Below are 23,926 nucleotides of genomic sequence, written 5' to 3'. Positions count from 1 at the left end.
TAGCCAATTTCTGCGCATTCGAAAGAATTGCAGTAGTGAGGATGACTGTGGAACATTGAAGGCTAGATTTCTTGAGGGGGAAAAAATATCCCCAAAAAATTAGTGCACGGTCCATATGCAAAGAATCTGATAAAAACTCTGGTTGATTGCCTCCCACAGACTAACCAGAAAAGTTTTTTTCCATAGAATATGGGATTAGGAGTAATTTGAACAATGGATGGGATGAACCAATCTAATCCCTGGCGTCTTAATCTCGTGACTCGGTTCAATAAAGGCAATCATGAAATAAGACATCCTTGAAAAATGTTGGCATCTCTTAATCAAACACACCCATCTTAAAGAACTTGTTACCGAAAAAACCTGGTATTACCTTTAGGAGGGGTCACACCATAAGAAATTTAATAGCACCCAGTAACTTTAAAAAAACAAACAAACAAAAAACACCTCACTTGTGGCTTTTTTAAAAGCTGTCTCTAGAAATTCATCTCTGGGCGTCTACAAATGTGGATTGAGGAATTTGCTATACAGGCAACATCTTACAACATGGGGCTTGCTCAATCACTTCATATAGCGCAGGTGAGGTCTATGAGATTGAGCAGCATCTATCCTGCGGCAGTGACTATGTTTACATAATTACATGTTGCGGCCTCCAATATGTTGGCTGCACAACACAAACTGTCAAAGCAAGAATGAATGGACACCGTCATAATACTAAAATCGGTTTCTCTCAGCATAGATTCCACATAACAGTTACACCAGTAGAAATGATGCCTTCCGGAGTGCTTAATCGCAATCAAACATTAAACAAAAAGGAATCGTTTGGATTTTTCAGTTACAAACCTTGTACCCGAATGGTTTGAATGATGTGATTGAGAAAGTTTAGAGATGCTATACTTATTGATATAGTGATTAGGTTTATTAAGTTTTTTTTTATTTTTATATTCTTTTTTCCACTAGAGTTTAACCTCTTAAGGAATGTGAATTATATCTTTTACTTACCCCTGCTGAAGAGTTTAACTAATTAAGAGGAGTATGCAAAGTAAGTGAAGGATTGCTGCTAGTAACAAACACCCCTTCATTTCCAGTTGTAAGAAGTGTTTATAAAGACATGGTCATTGTTTTGGTATAGATGTATATTTTTACCTGATGAATGCTTTTTATTTTATTTTTTTTAAGCCCAAACTTGTTTTTACTGCTACACTTCAGAATAAAAGTCTTTACGAAAAAAAATTCTTTAAGAAAACCGATCTCACATTTCACTTTTTTCGGGAGCGCCAGCATCAGACTGGAATTTTTTTTTTTTTTTTTTCTTGCACCTGCAGACAACTGAGGATCGCCCTGTTGACCAGGAGTCGTGCAGCTAACTAACTAGGACCTTGGTTTGGGACATTCCCCCAGGGCCTATATGCTGTTCCTTCAACCTCAATTTGGTGAGTGCATCAGCTTTGTATTTTTATTTGGGACATTTTTAATATTGCACTTAGATCCTGTGCAGTGCTGTCCCTTTTATATTCCCTATCCTCGGGGTACTATATGAAAAATCTAAATTTCCTATCAGTATGTCTTTGGAGTGTGGGAAGAAAAATAAGCACTGGGAGGAAAGCCTCGCCAACACGGGTAGAACATACAAAATCTTTGCAGATGCTGTTCTTGGTGGGGTTGGAACCCAGGACTCCAGTGCTGCTAGTCTTGCACTGACGATTCGGCGTTCCCGGGGTTGGAAGCCCATCACTGCAATACACATCGTGTCTCACTCCTGTTGGTTTTTTTTTTTTTTTTTTTTTGTTTGTTTTTTTTTGGGGGGAACCACTGACAAGATTACTTAAGCATGTTTTGATACTGCCACATGGGCGTGAATGTCCCTTTCTGGGGGGGAAGCTCCACAAGTCTTGCCCCCACAGCCACAAGTCACCCAGTGCCGAGTCAACGAGATGTAATGCCCCGGTCCATGCTTGCTCATCCACGTGTCATTGTTGAAATGCACCCTGGCAGACATGCAATTTTTGAGGGAACAGGTGATGTCTGCAACAAGCTGGTGAAGGGCAGGCACATCTTTTATTAGAGATGTAATGTTGACTGGGTTACTGATACTGCCATCAGCTTTCAGACACATCTGTATCCACAAGGCAGGCAACATTTCCATGGACAACAGATTGGATTGGCCATCCAATAATCACACAGATCACAGGCCGTGAGTCATGCAGAACCACCCACTGATCTTTGGAGTGTAAAGGTACTGTCACACTTAGCGATGCACTAGCAATATGACATGGTGAGGATCGCTGGTGCATTATGGTCGCTAGTGAGCTGCCACACATGCAGATCTCACCAGCGACATAGCAGCGGTCGGGGGTCGGCTCTTACCTGTCAAGCGATGCATGATCGTCTCGTCTGTCAACGCCACAGGAAGCCCAGCAGGAAGCTGACTACAAACGGTCCAGGATGTTCTCGTGCGATCAGCTGGGGAGCTGGTCGCAGGCAAGGATCTCACATGGCAATATTGCTGCTACGTCACAAAAACCAGTGGCGTTATAGCGATATTGCTAGCGATATCGCTTGGTGTGACAGGCCCTTAAGGGTGAGTGCACAGAGTGCGGCTTGAACTGCAGATTTGCAGGTAAAATGACCTGAGGGTTTGCCCCTACGTTTTGACACCTGTACAATAGAACAGGTTTCAAACCGCTGCAGAATCCGCAGAAAGAATTGACATGCTGCAGATTTAAAACTGCAGCAAATCTGTGTGAAAAAATCTGCAGCATGTGCACTGCAGTTTTTAAAAGCCATTGGCTAACCTAGTACTGTACACTGCTTGTGGATCCGCAGAGGCAAATCCGCAGCAAAATCCGCACCGTGTGCATACACCCTAAAGCTCTCAGCTGGCCCCTGTCGTCCATACAACTACATGATTGGGCGACTATCAACTGAGGAGGCTGTTAACAACTATATCTCAGAACTAATGGTGAGTGTACAGCATATCCACCTCTGGATTTCAATGCAGGAATGCTTGTGTATATACTGCCTGTGATAAAGTAACTGGCAAGATGTTGGAGGGGAGATGTGTCACTACGCTTAATGGCGTCGGTGATGTGAAACCCAGAGTAACTTCTTCCAGCACCCTACATGTTGCATGGTTTAAGCAAAAATGGGCTAGTTTTTATGTGGACATCCATAGTGGGTGGGAGGGTGTCCACCTTGTCTCCACATGCAAAGCTGTCTTTGCTGTGTGCTGACATGACCTGTGATGTCGCGTGATCTAGGGCTTACATACAAGTGCTTCTCACTAAATTAGAATCTCAAATGAATTTATTTCAGTTCTTTAATGCAAAAAGTGCAACTCCTATATTATAGTAATTACAAATGGAGTACTCTTTCAAGTGGCTATTTCTGTTAATGATGATTATGGCTTACAGCCAATGAAAACCTGAAAATCATCACAGTAAATTGGAATACTTTATCACCAGCTTGAAAAAATGATTCTAAAATCCAAAATGTTGGCCTACTGAAATGTGTATTCAGTAATGGGATGAATATTCCTTTCTTGGTATTGTCACACGTGACCACCGGCAGCAGCAGAAAGGCTCCGTCTGACACTGTGCTTGCGAGATAGCAATGAATACTCAATGCTTTGCGCACAGTCCTAGCGTGCAGTGCATTGAGTATTCCGGCAGCGGCCCTTCAGCTTGCAAGCAGCACATGACGTCCCTGCCATGCACTGCTTACATGCATTAAGCAGCTGCTGGCATCGGAGCAGGACACTGCAATGGAGTGCCAGAAAGATAAGTGTATATTATTTTTTTTTTTTCTTTTTATTTAAGGGGCCATGCATATTAAGATGACATGGAGGCCCTTCATAACAGGATAAGGTTGAGGGGGACCATTCTTGTCAGGATAGGGCATGCATACCAGTCTTGGGATGAGGGGGGGGCCATGCCTCCCAGGGTGGGGATGAGGGGACCATATCTACCAGGCTAAGGGATATGAAGTACAGAATTGACCACATTTTTTGCTTCAACTTTTTTTTTTTTTTTTTTTTTCCGATTTCCTCCTCTAAAACCTAGGTGCATCTTGTCATCCGATGTCTTAGGCTGCGTTCACCCGTTGAGTTTTCACAGCGGTTTTTAACGTGTGTGTGTGTGTGTGTGTGTGTGTGTGTTTTATAAACATTAGATCTTTTTACTACTGATGCTGCATAGGTAGCCTCAACAGTAGTGTTGAGCTTTCCGATACCGCAAGTATCGGAATTCCGATACTGACTTCTGATACTTTTTCCATACCGGAATCGGAAGTCCCCAAAATGCTATGAGCCCGCTCGCTTTGATTCAGCCAATGGGAATCCTCAGAAGTGTGGGCACATCCTGTTAGGCATGTAGGCATGTTAACTATTGGCATGGCTGTGATTAGCTGCTGAAATATCATGATGCACAATAAAAGCCACTGCTGCCGCCATTTCTGGTCACTCTGCTGTGAATTCAGTTAGGGACAGGCTGCTGTTGAAGAATGTGAGGGACAGTTAGAAATGGCGATTCTCAAAACAATATTGTGCTTTACCCAGGCTACATGAGCCACCACTGTAGCTTTCTTTTCCCTAGCAGCAGTGTTCACAGCTGTCTGCAAGAGCTGTGTGAGTGCAGCTCATGCTGTAGAGTGGGTCCTGCAGCCATGTCTGGTTGTAGGCCGCCCAGCGTGCCTCACTGCTGCCTAATACATCTTTCTTTTTGAGCTGCTTAGTTTTAAAAAATTCTATCTAGTGTGCTTCCATCCGTATCCATATACGTTGGTTGCAAACACTAGTAGTAGACAGCGGAGCCTTTCTGCAGCCTTTCAGTGCTAGTGCCCACGGCTGTCTGAGAGGTCTCTGACTGTGTGTGAGTGCAGCTCACGCTGAGTAGTGTCCTGCAGCTACGTCTGGTTGTAGGCTGCTCAGCGTGCGTCACTGCCTCACACATTTTTCTTTAATTGCAGCTCATTTTTTCTTCTCCTATTAGTGTGCATCCATCCATATCCATCTACATTGGTTGGTTGCAAACACTATATTGGAGTAGATAGAGGAGCCTTTTTTTCTGGCTTGTGCCCTTCAGCTGCAGCCAGATTAGTATTACCCAATTTTTTTGGAGCCTCATCTTTTGCATTGTAGGTTACCTGCCTGCATTGTAATAGCTCAAGAAAGTTGGTGATACTCTGACTTTCAAATCTTTGGTCACATCCTTTTAGTTTTAATAGTTGTGGGAATGTGGACAGAGCAGGACACCTTGCCGGACACACATCAGGGGATCAAATGACGTGACTGAGCCCCAGTAACTTGGGAACAAGTGTGGCTTGTGCAGACAACTCTGCAGAGCAGCAACTGCCGTGGTTGGAGGCCAGGGGATATACTAGAGACAGAGCCAGAGGCCAAAGTGGAGCACGGTTACAATCAGTTGTGTACAACCAATATAAAACTCGCTCCAAGTTGGCCTCAGCCTGCTGCATGATTGACCCCTGGGCTTCAACATTGCATGTTGCTGCTCAGGAGTGTGTTTTCCACGGGTACTCCCTCCTGCCCAGCCGGGTTCCAGCACAGTCAGCTGTTTCTCGACAGAGCCTTTGGCCTAGGTGCCTCCTTCTTGGTATCCGAGTTCCAGCAATGTCTCCTGATCCTTGGTAGTGCTTTGGAGCACAGGTACCTCCTGCTTAGTAACTGTGTTCCAGCAACGTCAGCTGGTCCACGGTTGTGCCATTGGCTCTTGTTCATTCTGCTGCCCCTCCGGATTCCAGTACCGTCAGCTGGTTCTCGGCAGTTCCTCAGCCTTCTTGTATCTTCTGCTACTTTTCCAAGTTCAAGCTTGTGGAAATGGTTTTTGGATCTCCCTGACAATGACCCTGAAGACGACGACCCTGAAGACCACACAGAAGAATACCTAAAAGATGACCCTGAAGAAGATGACCAAGAGGACAAAGAACAGGAAGACAACCACCAAGATGCAGAAGAACATGAAGCATAAGACTAACAATCAGAGCAAATGATATCTAGTTTATAAGCAGAAGAAGACTAAGCAGTGTATGGGGGTGAGTCCGTTCCTCCTCGTGGTGCCCCTGGAAAAGGCCTGCTGCTGCAGGCCAAACTGAACGCGGACAAATCCTGTTGTAAATCTTTTGTGACAGGCTGAACGGAAGGTGTAATCTTCAAACTTTTATAGATAACTACAGGAATGCCTGACACAAATAAGAATATGATGAAGAATAGAAGATGCTGCTGCTGAAGATGAAGGAGAAAGTGTGGGAGAAGTAAAAAAGGTGAAGAGCATGGAAGTAGTGAAACATATACATATCTGACAAAAAAATTAAAGACTTTAACATAGTCAATATCTTTAACTACGAAAGTCTAAAAAAAAAAAAAAAAAAAAAAAAAAAAAAATCCTGCTATTCCATTGGATTGGGCTAAAGCTCTATGGCTTTAATGTCTCCTACACCTCCCACAATACATTCTATATTTTTAGTTTTTCTCCAAGTAGAATTAACCAACAGGGAAAGAGGTTTTTTAATTCCGATATTTCTGTTCCATTGACTTGAATGGGACTTCCGGGATCGGAACCAGCGATACCTGATTGATTTTTTTTTTTTTTTTTTGAAGATCGGCCGATCCATTCCGATACGATATTTTTCAGTATCGGATGGTATCGCTCAACACTACTCAACAGTAAAAAAGTTGGTCACACTCGTCAAACACTAAAGGCCCCGTTACACTTAGCGATGTCCCAGCGATCCCACCAACAATCCGACATGGATGGGATTGCTGGGACATCGTTAGGCTGGTCGCTGGTGAACTGTCACATAGACAGCCCCTCCAGCAATCAGGACCAGTGAGCAAGCTGGGTTCTAATGTAAACGGGTATCCAGGAGCCACTGGACTACTACCCCTAATATCCCACATCATTCTGTCAGTCTGGGCTCAGAACCAGAGCGCTAAGAGGAATGGTCCTAACTTCCTTACCGGGGATCCCTTTAAGAGAGGCCTGGTGTCAGAACCAGAGCGCTGAGTGGATTTACCCTGACTTCCATACCAATGATCTTTTTAATAGGGCAAATCTCTCAGCACTCTAACTTCCATACAGGAGATCCCTTTAAGAGCCTGGGGTGAGTATCAGAGCATTTGAAGGCAATAGCCCTGACTTCCATACCGGAGATCCCTTTAAGAAAGGCCTGTGGGCAGTACCAAAGTGCAAAGTGGATTTGCCTTAAATTCCATCGCTTTAAGAGAAACTGGGGTCAGAACCACAGCTGAGTGGAACGGTCCTAATTTCCATACCAGAGATCCTTTTAAGAGGCAAGATGTGCCTGTGTGATGGGGATATGGGCACAGGAGGGGGGGGGGGGGATTCATTTCTGTCATGTGCTCTGATCCTTTTTGGGGGACAGACACTGGCTGGAGCTTGTTCCCGGGGATGCTAGATTTCTCCCACCATGTCAGTGTCTGCTGAGGTGTTAAGTGGGAAAACTTGCTCATAGCAACCAATCACAGCTCAGCTTCTCTTAACCAGCTCTGGTGACGAGAGATGCTTAGTGATTGGTTGCAAGGAAAACTGTTGGCCATAGCCACCAATCAAAGCTCAGCTTCCTTTGAACAGCTCTGGTGAAATGAAAGATGCTTCATGATTGGTTGGTGATACGCACATACATTCAGTTTTATATATAGAGATATGGTGAAGTTCAAGCTCTTAGGTTTGCCATGTGTAGAAGAAAACTATCTTTTACGTGAGCCCAACTGCACAAACGAGGGCTGGCTGCTGTGCGGACACAGGGTGGAGTAGGATGGACACGGCATGAGAGGTGGAGATGTTACAGTGGATTAAGAAAGATGGGGTGTGCTAGGTATGTAAGATCAGTCAAAAACAGTAGGCATGTCCACTTCCGCATCAGCTGATGGGCACTCACTCACCCCCGACTGTAGCGGGTAAATGTGGAGGTTCTGCAGCTGGAGACATACGTGACAACACTTGTGACGGTGAGGGAGGCGAGAACCAGAAGATGTGGTTGGCGAGGCCAGCCAGTCTGCATTTTAGCACAGTGAGATTCCCATATTAACACACGTTGATCACGCACGTGTCAATTGAAGTAAGTAATGGTCACTTTTTTTTTTTAACTCCTGTTGTGTTTAACAAAGTTGGCAGATACTGTGATTTTTGTAATCTTTGGCATACTGAATAAAAGTCCTAAGCTAAGCAACTGCAGACCCATGAATGCTGCTGGCCATTGACAGAGTTGGGGCTGAGGAGGCATTGCTTGTCATGGTTGCATAATTGCACAAAGCTGCAACACAACCACCTCCTCTGCTGAGCTACTCGGCTGCATGCCTCTGGGTTTAAACCAAGTGGGATCTACTACCTCATCTCCTCTGTTCTCGCACTCCTTTCCTCCTTTCCCTTAGTCACCCTCCTCCTTTTCGTTCCCTGACAGTACAGTCCATGAGTGCCTCAAGTATGAGTCTTCTGAGGATCACCTCCAAATCTCCCCCCCAGGTTTGCATTCTGCTCATGCCCTACTTCATCTGGCCCCAGATCAAACTAAAAAAAACTTGGTCATCTGTGTAGGTTTCCACCTTCATGCTGTGAATCTTTGGAGTACACTTCCGATGGCCATGGCATAGATGTGTGAACAGATCTGCAGACTCAGCCATCTGTGGCTCCCAACAGTCAGATGGGCTATTGGAGAGTTGTGATGTGGGGGGAAAACAAGGTTAACTGGGGTGCCACCTATGAGTGCTGTTAGATGGTAAGGTGGGGTAAGAGGAGCCACTAGATGCAGGGCTTGCCATCTACTGGAGCACATTTTCGTTCTGACGCTCATCTACAAAGCATACCATTGTGTGGTTGCAAAAGAAAGGGAGTGGAGTAGCCCCTCCAGTAACAGAAGTTAAAAAAAAAAAAAAAATATGCTGCACAATTGCTCACTGCAGCAAAACAAACTGACTTCTTATCTATCATATCATACTTGTCTCACAACCCTAAACGGCTATTCAGTACTTTTATTTCTTTCCTACGTCCACCAGTTCCCCCTCAATCTCCTCACATCTCAGGTGAAAACTTTGCCTCACTACCTGTGACCTTGACCCAATAACATCCCACCTCATTCCAAACCTTGCCACAGTCTTCATCCCAAGCCTAACCCACCTCATCAGCCTGTCACTAACTGGTGTCATCCCGTCCTGATTCAAACATGCTTTGATCACACCCATCCTCAAAAAGCCCTCTGTTGATCCATCCTCTGTCTAGCTATAGCCCCATCTCACTTCTCCCATATGCATCCAAATTACTGGAACACGTCCATTTTGAACTGTCCTTGTACTTCTCCTCTTGCTCCATCTTAGACCGCTTACAGTCTTGCTTCTGACTGCACCATTCCACTGAAACTGCCCTGACTAAAGTCACCAATGACCTACTAACCGCCAAATGAAAGACGCCAGTTTGTCCTTCTCCTGGATCTGCCTTTGACACGGGACCATTCCCTAATGTTAGACTTTTAGATATCCAGCCATTACAGACTTGGCTTTTTGTTGGGTCTCCTCTTGCCTAACAGACATGACATTCAGTTTCAAACACACACCACCTCATCTTGCCCCCTATGTGTCTGTGTCCACCAAGGTTCAGTTATAGGCCTTGTCACTATACTTATTCTCCGTGTGCTCCCTCCCTCTTAAACAGACTGCGCACATCGCCTTAAGGTGTTCCCAGCCAATAGCTGGGTGACACCTTCTATTTAAGGCTCCTCCAATATGGAGGAGCTTGAGCAATGTTAGTTTGCCTTGCATGCTTGCTACTTGTCATGTTCCCCAGGTCCGCCTGTCTGCTTGTCTACCCTGTACCCATCTACTCACAACTGTCTGCACTCTTCTGTTCATCAGCTGGTCCAGATAGCACCCACCAGTGCTTTTCTGCTCTTCAGCTGGTCCCATCTGCACCCCTGGTTCCAGTTTCCATACAGTGCCAGCCTGCATTCTTCATCCCACATTCTGGCTGTAGCAGTCTACTTGCTCTAGGGGGTCAACTGCCACCCTCTGTAGGTCAGCCATGGAGTAGCACCTGATGCCGCATAATTGTCGCTCCTTAAATCGTGGGTCTTCGCCTGCTACTTATCCAAGGCCAGATTTGCTAGGCTTTCCGAGGGCTATGGCACAGTGGTTTGGCAACCTTGCCTGTTGGTCTCAATCTGCCAGGTTGGTTGTAGTGGAAGAGGCTTTGGTCCCCATCATACTAGTTCTAATCTACTGGAAATGATGCCACTTTGGTGTCTGCCACTAACTTTTGGCAATGTGTGACTCCTGGTTGGGTCTCCTTTATGTGTATGGCCTGTATCAGTAGGCCTTTTAGACTGGTAGGCCTCTGCAATTTGAGTCAGTTACCCATGTTACTATCCTTGCATCCAACTAAAATTTGTGCCACCTGAGTGGCTGAGCATGAAATCAGGTGGAGCTGTTGCATGTGATATCAGGGCACCCAGCACAGAAGGCCTACAATACCTCACCCACCTCATCTTTCAGTTTAATTTCAAATTGAGCTGTAACTGCTGGCCCAGACCCCAATACATCATGCATGGCTGATTGCTGCCATGCTATGGGTGAATTGAGGCAACTTTCCTGGTGTCTACCCCTAAGTTGACCGTTTGAATGGGAACATTTGAAGATGTTTGTTCTTGCCTCCCATTCACTCCATTGGCATTTGGCGAATATTGCAAATTCAGCCATCTTAATCCATACCGAACGTTGAAATATTCGCTCACCTCTAGTTGTAACAATCGTCACTCTTTGACCACAAATGTGTGTTTTTGTTTTTTCCCTCTCCACCAATGGATCCCATTCGTGATCAAGTGGTCAATCTGACCCATTTGGTTCAGGATCTGGCAAGGGAACACCATAAACTTGAATATTCAGTCTGAGCTGCAGGGTCAGTTTTCTAGAACTAGGGATGCTTCCCAAAGCTCTCCATTGACTGTTGCAATGACTCCTGTACCTTCTGATCAGCAGGTGGGAATAATGTCCCTATAACAAGGGCCATTCTTTGTTCCCAGAACTGTCTTCTGCTGATGCCTTTTTAGATGCCTTAGGGATGATCCAGAATGAATCAGACAGGGCCCAGATAACAGAAGCGAATATGAACCAAAAAGTACCTTTTCAGGTTATCCCTCAAGTACCCTCACTTGTCTTCCCTTTTGAGGTCCATGCCATCACTCTACACCCCCTTCTCCATGCAAGTGGTGGTGATATATTGTCCTCCCGGCCCCTCCCATCAGTTCCTGGATCATGTTGCCACTTGGCTTCCACATTTTCTCTCCTGTGACTTCCCTACCCTCATCATGGACGATTTCAACATCCCCATTGCTCTTCCCCCCCCCTCTCCCCATCTGCTACTCACCTTTTATCTCTGACCTCCTCGTTTGGCCTTTCGCAGCTTACTAATTCTCCAACACATGAAGACGGAAACTCCCTTGACTTAGTCTTCTCTCGGCTTTGTGCATTAGATGATTTTGCAAACTCCCCTCTCCCACTCTTGACCACAAACTTCTTTCATTCTCCAAGAACTGCCAGGCCTCTCAGGTCACCTCCACTGTCCATATTTATAGAAACATGCAGGCCATTAACACGCAGAAACTTATGAAGAACTTGCAGTCTTCATTGGCCCCTAGCTCCTCCCTTTCATGTCCTGATTCTGCATTGAAGCATTACAATGAAACCTTTCCAAGTGCCCTGGATAAATTTGCACCTCCTATACATGCGACAACCCAGGCACACCCTGCAGCGGTGCTCCAGGTGTGCTGAACATCTGGAGAAACTCCAATCTACATGGAAGATTTCATCCATTATAAGTTTATGCTTAGAACATACAACACTGCCCTTCACCCCTCAAAACAAACCTATTTCAACACCCTCATCACCTCACTGTCCAATAACCCTAAACGTCTCTTTGACACTTTTCATTCCCTACTCAACCCAAGAGTGCAGGCCCCGACCACGGAGCTTCAAGCTGATGATCTGGCCAATTACTTCAAAGAGAAAATTGACCAGATCCGACAGGAAATTATCTCCCAATCAACTCATGCCATGCATTTTCCTTCCTCCCCCACTGCATCTAGCTCACTCTGATTTTGAACAAGTCACAGAAAAAGTAAACGGGCTCCTTGCATCTTCTCGCCCAACCACTTGCACCAGTGACCCATTTGTCACATCTCCTCCAGTCCCTTTCCCCTGCTGTCACCACTCGCCTAACTAAAATATTTAATCTCTCTTCTGGTATCTTTCCCTAATTTAAGCATGCCATCATACATTCACTACTTAAACCATCCCTTGACCAAAACTGTACTGGTAACTATAGACCTGTCTCTAATCTTCCCTTCATCTCTAAACTCCTGGAAGGCCTGGTCCACTCCCGTCTTATCCGCTCTCTCAGATAACTCTTCTCGACCCTCTCCAATCCGATTTCCGCTCTTTACACTCTGCTTAAACTACCCTCACTAAAGTCTCTAATCTACTAACAGCTAAATCAAATGGTCATTACTCCATGCTAATTCTCTTGGATCTCTCTGCAGCATTCGGCACTGTAGACAGCTCCTCCTCACTATGCTCCGTTCCATTGGCCTCAAGGACGCCATTCTCTCTTGGTTCTCCTCCTATCTTGCTGACCACTCCTTTACTGTATCTTTTGCTGGTTCCGCCTCCTCTCATCTTCCCCTTACTGTTGGGGTTCCTCAAGGATCAGTCCTAGGCCCCCTTCTCTTTGTACACTGCCCCTATTGGTCAAACAATCAGTAGATTTGGTTTCCAGTACCATCTCTATGCTGATGACACCCAATTAAACTCTTCTCCTGACATCACGCCTGCCTTTCTAGACAACACCAGCGATTGTCTAAATGCTGTCTAACATGTCCTCACTATATCTGAAACTGAACCTGTCAAAGACTGAACTCCTTGTGTTTCCTACTAATGTACCTATACCCGACACTGCCATTTCAGTGTGTGGTTCCATTATTACTCCTGTCATGAACTCATTTTCTGCTCCACCAGTTGAGAGTTCCCCTTCTGTTCTCCCTCTGGTGACAGGAGGTAGTGCGGTTGGTTTATGTGGTAGTGATTTGCCACCTCATGAGGAAGATAACTATTTGATCTCTGGAGTATCAGACTGGATATAAGACAGCCGACGCCCTATCCGGGTGCTGGTGATTCAGTCTGCTTCTCAGGTCCTGGACTTCAGTTCTCTTCCAGTCTTGTTAAGTTTGTTTTTTGCTATTGTTCACACTTGCGCTTGTTGGTCAATTCAGTTTTTTGTGTAATGAGCCTGCCCCTGTTGGGGCTATGCTGAAATTCCACTCCTATTAATCGGTATTAGCCAATCTGCTTTTTGTCCCTTATTAGATTGGCCTCTTTTTTGCTCTCTCAGAATATTTCAGAGTGCTGATATAGGTTTAGAAATCTAGTGACTTCAGGGTTAATTTTGCTATCAGAAGTGTTGGACAATATTTTTGTAGGTTGTTTTTGGCAGATTGCAGACAGTGTCTCTCCTCTCCTGTCCTTTTTAGTTAGCTGGGCCCCATCGTTTGCTCAGCCTATTTTCCTGCCTTTGTTTGTAGTTTCATCTTGTTTCACCGTCAATACATGTGGGGGGCTGTCTTTCCTTTGGGGTCTGCTCTGGGGCAGTTTTCCTCTATTCCTGCTTTAGGCTTATGTAGTTTTCCGGTTGTGACGAGGCGTCTAGGACCAATGTAGGAACGCTCCACCACTGCTTCTAGTTGTGCGGTTAAGATCAGGGATCTTCAATCTGCATAGTTACCAACTTCTCTGGTTTTCTGAGACTTGGCTTATTGTGGTGTGTGTGGTGTGGGTTTTTTTTTTTTTTTTTTTTTTTTCCCTCCTCGGTTTCCCACTCATAGCATACTCCCCATCAACATGCCCACTGTCTTGGGGTAATACTTGACTCCGAGATTTCCTTTGCCCCCACATACGATCACTATAGCGCTCTTGTTATCTGCACCTCAAACATTTCTAGAATTTGACCTTTTCTTACTTTTGACTCCGCAAAAACTTACTGTTTCTCTTATTCACTCTGATCTCGACTATTGTAACTCTCTTCTAATCGGTCTCCCTCTTACCAAACTCTTCCCCCCCCCCCCCCCCCCTTCAATCTGCCTTGAATGCTGCAGCCAGGATCATATATCTCGCCAATCGTTGCACCGATGCCTCTACCTTGTGCAAGTCATTACACTGGCTCCCCATCCACTCAAGTACAAACTTACTACCCTCACCCACAAAGCTCTCCATGGCTCAGCACCACCCTACATCTCCTCCCTTGTTTCATTATACCACCCTACCAATGCCCTCTGTTCTGCTGATGACCTGAGGTTAGCATCCTCAATCAGAACCTCCCACTCCCGTCTCCAAGACTATACACGTGCTGCGCCAATTCTTTGGAATGCACTTCCCAGGTCAATACGACTAGTCCCCAATCACCACAATTTTAAGTGTGCCCTGAAAACGCATTTATTCAGACTGGCCTACCGCCTCAGCACACTAACCTAATCTATCCCTGTGTGGCACAGCCAAAAGTTTTTACCATAACCAGGTTCCCCGCATCATGTTCCTACATGCTTTATGTATGCATTATCCCTCTGTCTGTACTGTTACACACTTAACATTATGGCTGGTCCATACAATCAGGGCAACTGTTACCACCCACCTATCGTGTCTACCTTTTTTTTATTTTTTTTATTTTTTTTTTCCCCTCATAGATTGTAAGGGTACCGTTACACCTAGCGACTCACCAGCGATATGACGCGGTCGGGATCGCTGCTGAACCGCTGGGTGGTCGCTAGTGAGCTGCCACTCAGGCAGTTCTCACCAGCGACATCGCAGGGGACGGGGATCGCTACTTACCTGTCAGACGCGGCGATCCTGCATCCTCCCGCCCGGCTCCACGCGTCGCTCGTCGTCACAGCAGGAAGCGCCGCAGGAAGTGGACGACGAGGAATGGTCCAGCAGCTTCTCGCGCGATCAGCAATTACCAGCGGGGGAGCCGGTCGGAGGTAAGTATCACACATAGCGATATCGCTAGTAATATTGCTGTAACGTCACAAAATCGGTGACTTTACAGCGATATTGCTAGCGATATCGCAGTGTGTAACGGGGGCTTAAGCTTGTTTGCAGGGCCCTCACTCTTGATATCTGCTATGATCTATGTGATTATTGTTATGCTGTAATGTCTATTGTCTGTACAAGTCCCCTCTGACATGTAAAGTGCTGCGGAATATGTCGGTGCTATAGAGATAAAAATTAATTATATTATAACCTGACACAGGGGGGCCACAATGCAGAAGACTACAGCTGAGTTTCAGCAATGGTCCTCTGAGATTTTGTGGAATGATGCAGCTCTCAGGTGTCAGTTTCACTGTGGCCTTTTGGATACTCTAAAGGATTCTCTGGCTTTGCATTCTCCACCTTGTTCCCCAGGGGAGGCCATGAACCATTCCATTCAAATGGACTGCCAAATTTGTGAGGTGTGGCGAATGCCAGGGGGTTTTGGTTGTCCTGCCCAAGTCTGGTCACTTGCCAGAGACTGAACCAATGGAGGTTGGAGCAGCCCGCTCTTTGGACTTGGAGAGGAGTCTGCATGATTTTGGACACTGCCTTTTATTGTGGTTGTGCTGGATGTCTTCTCATGGACTGCTCAATATGCCCTCACACCAGCAAGCCATCGGAATATATTTAAGTCTGGGTGATCTTCGAGGAGGTCACCTAGACTTCCATGTAATCTTTTATTGATGAACATGGAACTTTGTTTTCAGAACCTGTTTATCTGCTCTTGCTTTCATTGACTGTGAATCTGCTGCCAATTTAATTCTAGACTGGCTCTTAAATTAGGATTAGGGACAGACTGAAAGGACCCATTCAAATTGACAAGACTCCGTTACTCCAGAACTTTGTCCAGTTGGTAACGGTGGAATTCACACTTTGGAAACTATGCACTTGGAGTCCATCTCCTGCTGTGTTAATTTACCTGCTGGGTTGGTGTTGGGATTTCCATGGCTGCATATCCATAATCCTGTTAGATTGGGGTCAGCAGGATATTGTTAAATGGAGTTCCTCCTGTCATAAGAATTACTACAAAGTGTAGCATCAAATGTGAAATGCAACAATGGAGCAAGAAATTAAGGACTAAAGAAATGGCTTTACACCACATGAATGAAAAATCATATAAAAGGAAAGATATGAGTCCACAAAATTGAACAAGTAATTTATTGATTAACAGTGCGTGGATTGGCGCATGTGGATGCTCACTGTGCTCCCATCCATCAGCATGTCACTGAGGCATCCTGACCATGTGACCCAGGGCCCTCCCACATGGATCAAATGAGCAGATGCCGGACCAAGAGACCACGATGCAGCTGTGGAGATGTTCCATGGGATGAGAGGGGAAGATGGACCTGCATGCACCCCACTGGTGCATGAAGAATAAGATACTATGCATAAATAACCATAGTAAATGTGCACAGGGAGATTCCATAATGGAACACAGAGCCATAATTGTATACACATATGATGGTCCTTAAACCATAAGATGAATATGCTGAATATGGGTATAACTGATGAACATATATAAAGTGACAGTGCAAGACCTAAAACCTGATCCAACAATGTTGTACGATGTGTAAATATTAATAGCATAAAGTGCAAAGCATGGTTAAAGTGACTATTTCAATAGTGAAATGCATATTCTGGGATTTTATGGAGGAAACATTCATTAGAATTGCAACATGCAAAAATAGTGAAGTGGAGATGTGCAAAAGATGGGTGAAGGACTGCAAAAATGATGGCAGTGGGGCTGTTGAGAATGCAAAAAATACTGGGTGTGAATAAGACTGAAATGTGGGAGGTATGAGATACTTTTACAAATCTGATGAAAATGGATCCTTCTCCCACAGCCCCAAGAATAGGTTGACATAGCATGGTGCTCAGGCCATACCCATGGCTGTCCCCTGGAGCTGTAGGTAGAAGGACCCATTAAAAGTTAAAAAAAAATAAAATAAAAAAAAAAGCTGCCATCACACTTGGTAAGACTAAATCCCCCCCAGAAAGAAGCAACTTGTGAAACGTGCACTGGGGCTCTGCACACTCAGGATGTATACCCTGCTTTGTATGTACATGACTGACTGCTGCTGATTCTATCCATTACACTTGCTGCTAACCACACTCAATCATTAGTATAAGGCTGTTTACCTATGTACCTTTTTGAACAAATCGCTGGCAGCCATCAATAAGTTCTTTATTTTCTCTTTCCCCCATGACGGCACCACAGAGAGGGATCTGCCCTCAGGGACAGGAAACCTACAGATGAAAAAGGCGGTACCTCTCTCCCACATCAGTTGGTTTCCTGTCCCTGACGGGGGAACCTACAGCATACCTGTAGACACGCAGTTAAACATCTCGCCGGAAACAAGGCATTCCTTAACGTGGTGGACAGCTCCAGCCAACCTAGCCAAGGAGGTTCCTTGGGCATTGCCTGCAACAAAGATCCTAACTACGGACGCAAGTCCTTGGGGGTGGGGTGCACATCTAGTCAACCAGGTGGCACAGGGGCCCTGGGATCAGGGAAGAGTCCGCTTCCTCCAATATGAAAGAGCTGCTGGCAGTGAAACTAGCCCTAGTTTATTTTCTAGATTCACTACGTTCCCATCACATAAGCGTTTTCTCAGACAACCAGGTAGTGGTAGCATACCTAAACCACTGGGGGGGTACCAGGTCTTGACCACTGATGGAGGTAACAAAGTCCATTTTCCACCTGGCAGAACACAATCTAGAATCCCTGACAGCCCTTCACATAAAAGGTTCAGAAAATCGAATGGCAGACTTTTTAAGCAGGACACGTCTAAAACAGGGTGAGTGGGAACTAAGCTGGTTGGTCTTCAACCAGATCGTGAAACTCTGGGGTCAACCAGAGACTTATTTGCGAACAGTCAGAACCGGGAGCTGGAGACCTTCTGCTCAATCGATCCCCCGGGGGGGGCCCCAGTAGCCCTAGACGCCTTCACGATACCCTGGGATTATCATCTGGCCTACGCCTTCACCACAATATCTCTCATTCCCTTAGTACTGAGGAAAATACAGGAGGACAAGGCGACAGTAGTGGTAATGGCGCTCTTCTGGCCACAGAGAATATGGTTTTCCTGGCTGAGAAGAATGTCCGTGACAGAACCCTGGGTTCTACCAGAAAATCCAGACCTGTTATGCCAGGGTCCAGTTTATCACCCACACATAAAAAACCTACACTTGACAGCTTGGCTTTTGAGAGGGAGCTCCTAAGCATCAGGGGCTTCTCATCAAACTTGGTAACCATGCTACTACAGAGTAGGAAGCCAGTAACCACCAAAGCATATGGCAAAGTGTGGAAGAAATTCATGTCAGTGTCAGGTTCCGACGAAACGGGCGAAATCCCTGTAGATAAGATTCTGGAATTCCTACAAAGGGGGTTGGAGAAGGGGTTAGCTACCAGCACCTTAAAAGTACAGGTGCGGGCCTTGGGAGCTCTGTATAACCACGACCTAGCCAAAAATAGATGGGTTAAGAGATTCATTAGAGCCTCAAGTAGATCTAGACTGATCCCTCTACACACCACCCCACCCTGGGATCTAAACCTAGTGCTAAATGCTCTAACCAAATCTCCCTTCGAACCCCTAACGGAAATTCCCTTAAAAATATTGTCACTAAGACCTCCATCCTAGTGGCCTTAACTTCTGCCCACCGTGTTAGTGATATACAAGCTTTGTCGGCCCACTCACCCTTCATGCAAATTCTGGATGATGGGGTAATTCTTAGAACTGATCCAGTGTCTTCACACTTTCATAGGACTCAGGAAATCTCCCTACCCTCTTTCTGTCCCGATCCCAAAAACAAAACAGAAGAGATTACACACTTCAGATGTAAATAAAAAAAAAAAAATGCCTGGTCCAATATTTGACAACCACGAGGGAATTTTGGAAGGATAGGGCTCTTTGTCTTTCAGGGTCCTCGGAAGGGGCAGAAGGCATCGAAGTCCACACTGGCGAGGTGGATAAGAGAAGCCATCACCTTATCCTACTCGTCCTGCGGGGCGGCCATCCCAGAGGACGTAAGGGCCCATTCAACCAGGGCAGTGGCATCATCCTGGGCAGAGAAAGCCGGCGCTTCAATAGATCAGATGTGTAGAGCTGCTGCTTGGTCTCCCCCCCCCCCCCCCCCTCTACATTTTTCAAACCTTACCGTCTAGACTTGACCTCCTCTTCTGATCTCACCTCGCCTGGAGGCGGTGGTCCCTCCCTAGATGTACAATCTTTGTAATTTTCTCCGTGGTGCCGTCATGGGGGATAGAGAAAATCGTAGTTACTTACCGATAACTGTATTTCTCTGATCCCATGACGGCACCCGTACATCCCCCTCCCTTTCACACACAGGTGTGCACATGAGTGAGTTAGTTAGCGTTACTACTTGGCCACGCAGTGCCTTTGTTAAGCTTAATTTGATTAATGTTGGATTTTTTTTATAACAGTTTGAGTTGCAGCTGAGAGTTCTGTGTAATGCTCTGTAAACCAACTGATGCGGGAGAGAGGTACTGCCTTTTTCATCTGTAGGTTTCCTGTCCCTGAGGGCGGATCCCTCTCTCCGTGGTGCCGTCATGGGATCAGAAAAATACTGTTATCGGTAAGTAACTATGATTTTGCGTCTTATTTTGCACAAAGCTAGATTGTTTTCCGATAGGACTTCCTGAATTCATGTGGCACTGTTATTGCACTTTAAACCCCCTTCTAGGTGAGCTTGTGTAGCCCTTCTTTATTTAAGACTTGGTCTTGTAGCATGAAAAAGCAAGTGGTAGACACTTTAGTTTTATTTCATATGCTATCATCATAAACATTGGAAAGCTTTAGCAGTTAGTCTAATTGTATCTCCTTTTGTTCTTATTTGTGTACGTATTTTAGTAAATATAGATTAACAATTTTACTTGGTATAGGCTTCCTTGTTTTTGTGGAAGTACCATAAATCTAGGCCAACAAGTGTTTTATTCTTGTTTGGAGCATCTAGTCTGTTATACAGGCTTCATACACAGGTCCCAAAAAATAACATACCATAGTGGAGATGTGTCTGAAACTTGCTTTGGAGGGTATCTTTGTCATACAGGCCTCATCCACACTTTTCTTTTTTTTTTTTTTTTTTTTTTTTTTTGGCTGCTAATAGTGTGCTTCTACTACACTATCTGAGCAACATGACTGGGGGAAAAAGTGAGGTTGTGGTGGAGAGGGGATTGGGTTTGTTCAGGCTGTATGTGGGATAGGTGGTGGTTTGAAAATGCTGGCGAACCAATAACGTCACATCATATACAAGGACAACTGATTTCTGTTACTGGAAGGGCTACTCCACTTTCTTTGGCACTCACAGCGGTACGCCTTGCTGATGAGGCCCAGAAAGAGCATGTGCTTGAGTGGATGGCAAACATAGCTTCAAATGGCCTCTCCTCCTCATACTCCACCTCAACATCACACCCAGTAGAGTCCACAGAGGTGGCACCCCGATTACTCTTGCTTATCCCTGGGTCACAACTCTCCAACTAACTGTGGGGAACCACAGTTGGGTGACTGTGCAGAGCTGTTCACACATTCTATGCCATGGGATTCAGAAGTGTACTGAAAAGCTTCAGAGTCAAGAGGAGGAAATTGTCCGCACCGATGCCCAACACTTTTCTCAGCTTATTTGGGGCCGGACGAAGTAGGGTCCCTGCAGCATCCTGATCCTTGTTACCAGACATTAACCCTGGGGGGGGGGGACATGACTGAGACTTGGATATCTGAGGCTCACACAGACTGTACTGTGCTGTCAGGGCAGGAAGAGGAGGAGGAGGGTGACTCCAAGGATGGTAAGTGTGATGACACAGAGGATGAGGTGGTAGATCCCAGATGGTGTGAACACAGATGCGCACAGCTGAGTTCATCATCTGAGGAGGTGGAGGAGGAAGACTAGGAGGCTATGTATGTGCTGTACATCAGACATGTAGTGATGCAGCCACAAAGAGCAATACAGCCTCAGCCACAACTGTGACTGAGGTCAGCAGCATTTGCGGGTCTGCAGCTTGTTGGGGCAGCAAATATTGCCTAGCCTGGGCTTTTTTTTGACACCGCAAAGGATGAGCCAATTCATGTAATCTGCTAACTTAGCAAAAAAGTGAGTAGAGGGGTAAAAGTGCAATAAGTTGACTACTACATGTATGAGCCTTCACATGTGCAATCAACATGCAATGGGATTCCCAGAGCAACATGCTAAAATGCAGACAACATCAGCCACCCCATCAATTGCATTGGTGTTAGCACCACGCCGCAGTTCTGCTCTGACATGCAGGGTTTCCAGCATGCATCTTCACTTGCCGGTGCTGTGGTTGGTTCTTCCCTTCCCCATGCGTTGCATGCTCCCAGCCAGGCTTCCAGACATGTCCTTAGGACACACGTGCATGACCTCATCCTCTTAAAGGGCTAGCGCATGCACTTGCCATAACCTCCCCAGCCAATGGCTGAGAGGCTATATATCTATATATATCTATATATCTATATATATATATATATATATACACACACACACACGTACCAGTCCCTGCTGCACTCTGGTGCAGATCCTGCCTGCTGCTCCATCCAGTCTGTCCTTCTGGGTCCAGCTGCTGTGCAACTGTTGGCCTGTCCTGGAGTGGCACCTGGTGTTCATCGGGAGCAAAACCTAACCTCACAATCAGAGGCTCTAGTGAACAGTCCTGTGCTTGCTTAGTCACGTCCCTCCGGGCTCTCCATGGTCTGTGGCACAGTGGTTCCACAAACCACATCTGTGACAATCGGCTGCAACTTCCTCCTGTTACAATGCCAAGTATTGTGACGCAGGTCTCCAACCATAGTATATCGGATTCTTTAACCGCTCCCATCATGCTGACTGAGAGCCGGTGGCAGCTGTAACGGAAACTGTCATGCCCGCTGTTTTTGACTGACCGATCTGAGAGAACAAGCACACCACACCCCCCCCCCCCCCCCCCCATGACAGCACCACAGAGAGAGGGGATCCACCCTTCAGGGACGAAAAAAAAAACTACACATAAAACGGGTGGTACCTCTCCCTTGCGTGCATCAGTTGGCTTTCTGTCTCTGAAGATGGTCCAGGCCCAGCCAGACCAGTACAGGCAGCATGGAGGCCCCTGCTGCGGCTGGCGCAGTGTCCTGAAGCCACCACCACTGAGACCAAGGTGTCTTGCAGGAGATTGCACAGCCACTGCACCATACGCTATTGCAGGGCATCTGGCTGGAGCATGCACCCGGACGCTCTGAAGTTGCCCTCTGATATGGCCCGAGAGGTCAATTGACAAGGAGGAACTTCTGTGGTGGAACCAGAAGTAGTATAAAGGATGCTGGGTGGCTTGTTCAAATAGCAAGAGCGGGGTGACGTGCTTCCTGCAGCTAGCTGTGCTCAGTAGAATGGAGAACAGCAAAAACCGCAGCAGCCTAAAACTGATTCTTCAAACAAGTGGAGTGGACGTTCCAGCAGCCATTCCACTCAGCACAGCAAAATATCTGGCACAGTGGACAAGTCTCCATTCTCAAAGCCCATCAATGGACCTTATTCCTCCTCCAAAACCAGTACCCACAGCTGCATCTGATTGGTGAGTGATCTTCGTGAAGTTCACCATGTAATTGGGGGTCCCTTTTTCTTTCTTCAGAGGAAAGTGTGGCTAAAACCAAACAGAAGTTGCCCCATGTGTAACAAGGATTTACCTGTTACCTGGGACTTTGCTGTTCATGCAGAGAACAGGTGTTATATAAGGAAACACCAAACTTTGCCTCCAAATTGAGATCAGTGATTAGGACGGCGGTTGGCAGTTCCTTTATTTTAATATTAAAAAAATATATCTCTCTCGGGGATAGTCGGGGAACAGAAGGTCAGCAAGCACCCGCAATCTGAGTCCTCTAGCTCAAATAGGGACTCGGATTCGTCAGATGTTCCTCATTTTCACACTAAGTAGGGGGTGCCACTGTTTACCTTAGAGGTAGAAAGCCTGGTTTAAGGCGGTGAGATCCACTATGTGGGTAATGTACCTTTTTTTTTTTTTCTTTTTTTTTTTTTTCCTGGAGATCATTTCCCCTGAACAAAAAACATACAAGCCCTGATTTAAGAGTAGGAGAAACCAAATAGAAAAAATTCTTCTATACCATTCTTAAAAAGGATTTATCTCGGAGGTAGCATCAACATCCTGGGATAAAGCCCCAAAACTAGACGTTGCAGTAGCAAAGGCCTCCAAAAAAATTTGCCCTCCACTTCTGAGGACATGGGAGCCTTAAAAGACCAGTTAGATATATATCTCTATTTTATTTTTTTTTTTATTTTTTTTTTTTTTTTTTTATATTCCTTTTTTTTAGAGGTGCATGGAAAACAGTGTGTGTGTTGGTTCTAGGTCTGTTATAGCAGCAACCTGCACCTCTAGATCCCTCATGATCTGGTTGGGTCAACTAGAAAAAAGCCCCGGGATAGGGTGCCCAGGGATAAGAATGCTCGAGTCCATTCCTTTTTTAGTATGGGGGGCAGCAGCTTTTTGCAGCTCTTGAATGAAGCCTGTAGAGCACTTTGGCTTAAATGCTGGCCAGGAGACCTGCAACCTAAATTAAAATTATGCTTTATTCCCAGTGAAGGAAAAGTTTATTTGGAGGACATCCTTGAGAAGGCAGGGGATAAGAAAAAGGGGTTCCCTAACCTGGCCACTCCCACTTACAAACAGTCCTTTCGGAGTATAAAATTTTTCCAAATAAGGCCCCTGAGAGAACAGACAGGAAGGAGGAAGAAAAGGCATTTCTCTTTAGAAGCTCCTCTCATGATGGGAAGACCTCCAAGTGACAGTCCCTCCCAGGTGGGGAGCAGACT

General features: G+C 45.8%; 1 protein-coding gene across 6 annotated transcripts in view; it reads left to right on the top strand.

The window, feature by feature from the left end:
• Positions 1-23,926, top strand: part of LOC141083023 (fibrinogen-like protein 1) — a 145,494-nt gene that overhangs the window by 5,588 nt on the left and 115,980 nt on the right. Inside the window, exons 2-3 of one of the 6 annotated variants that reach the window (XM_073567164.1) lie at positions 1,323-1,430; positions 19,621-19,690. The exons of 2 other annotated variants lie outside the window; for them this stretch is intronic. In XM_073567164.1, coding sequence (XP_073423265.1) covers positions 1,406-1,430; positions 19,621-19,690 — 95 coding nt within the window. In that variant the 5' untranslated portion in view covers positions 1,323-1,405. Of the gene's footprint in view, positions 1-970; positions 1,040-1,322; positions 1,431-19,620; positions 19,691-23,926 lie in introns of those variants that run through there. 3 more of the 6 variants (XM_073567165.1, XM_073567169.1, XM_073567168.1) reach the window with 3 other exon arrangements.

This window comes from Dendrobates tinctorius, unplaced genomic scaffold (assembly GCF_039654945.1).
Source record: "Dendrobates tinctorius isolate UK_male_01 unplaced genomic scaffold, ASM3965494v1 ptg000019l, whole genome shotgun sequence".
Taxonomy (NCBI): Eukaryota; Metazoa; Chordata; class Amphibia; order Anura; family Dendrobatidae; genus Dendrobates; species Dendrobates tinctorius.
This window is presented reverse-complemented; position numbering and strand designations above follow the sequence as displayed.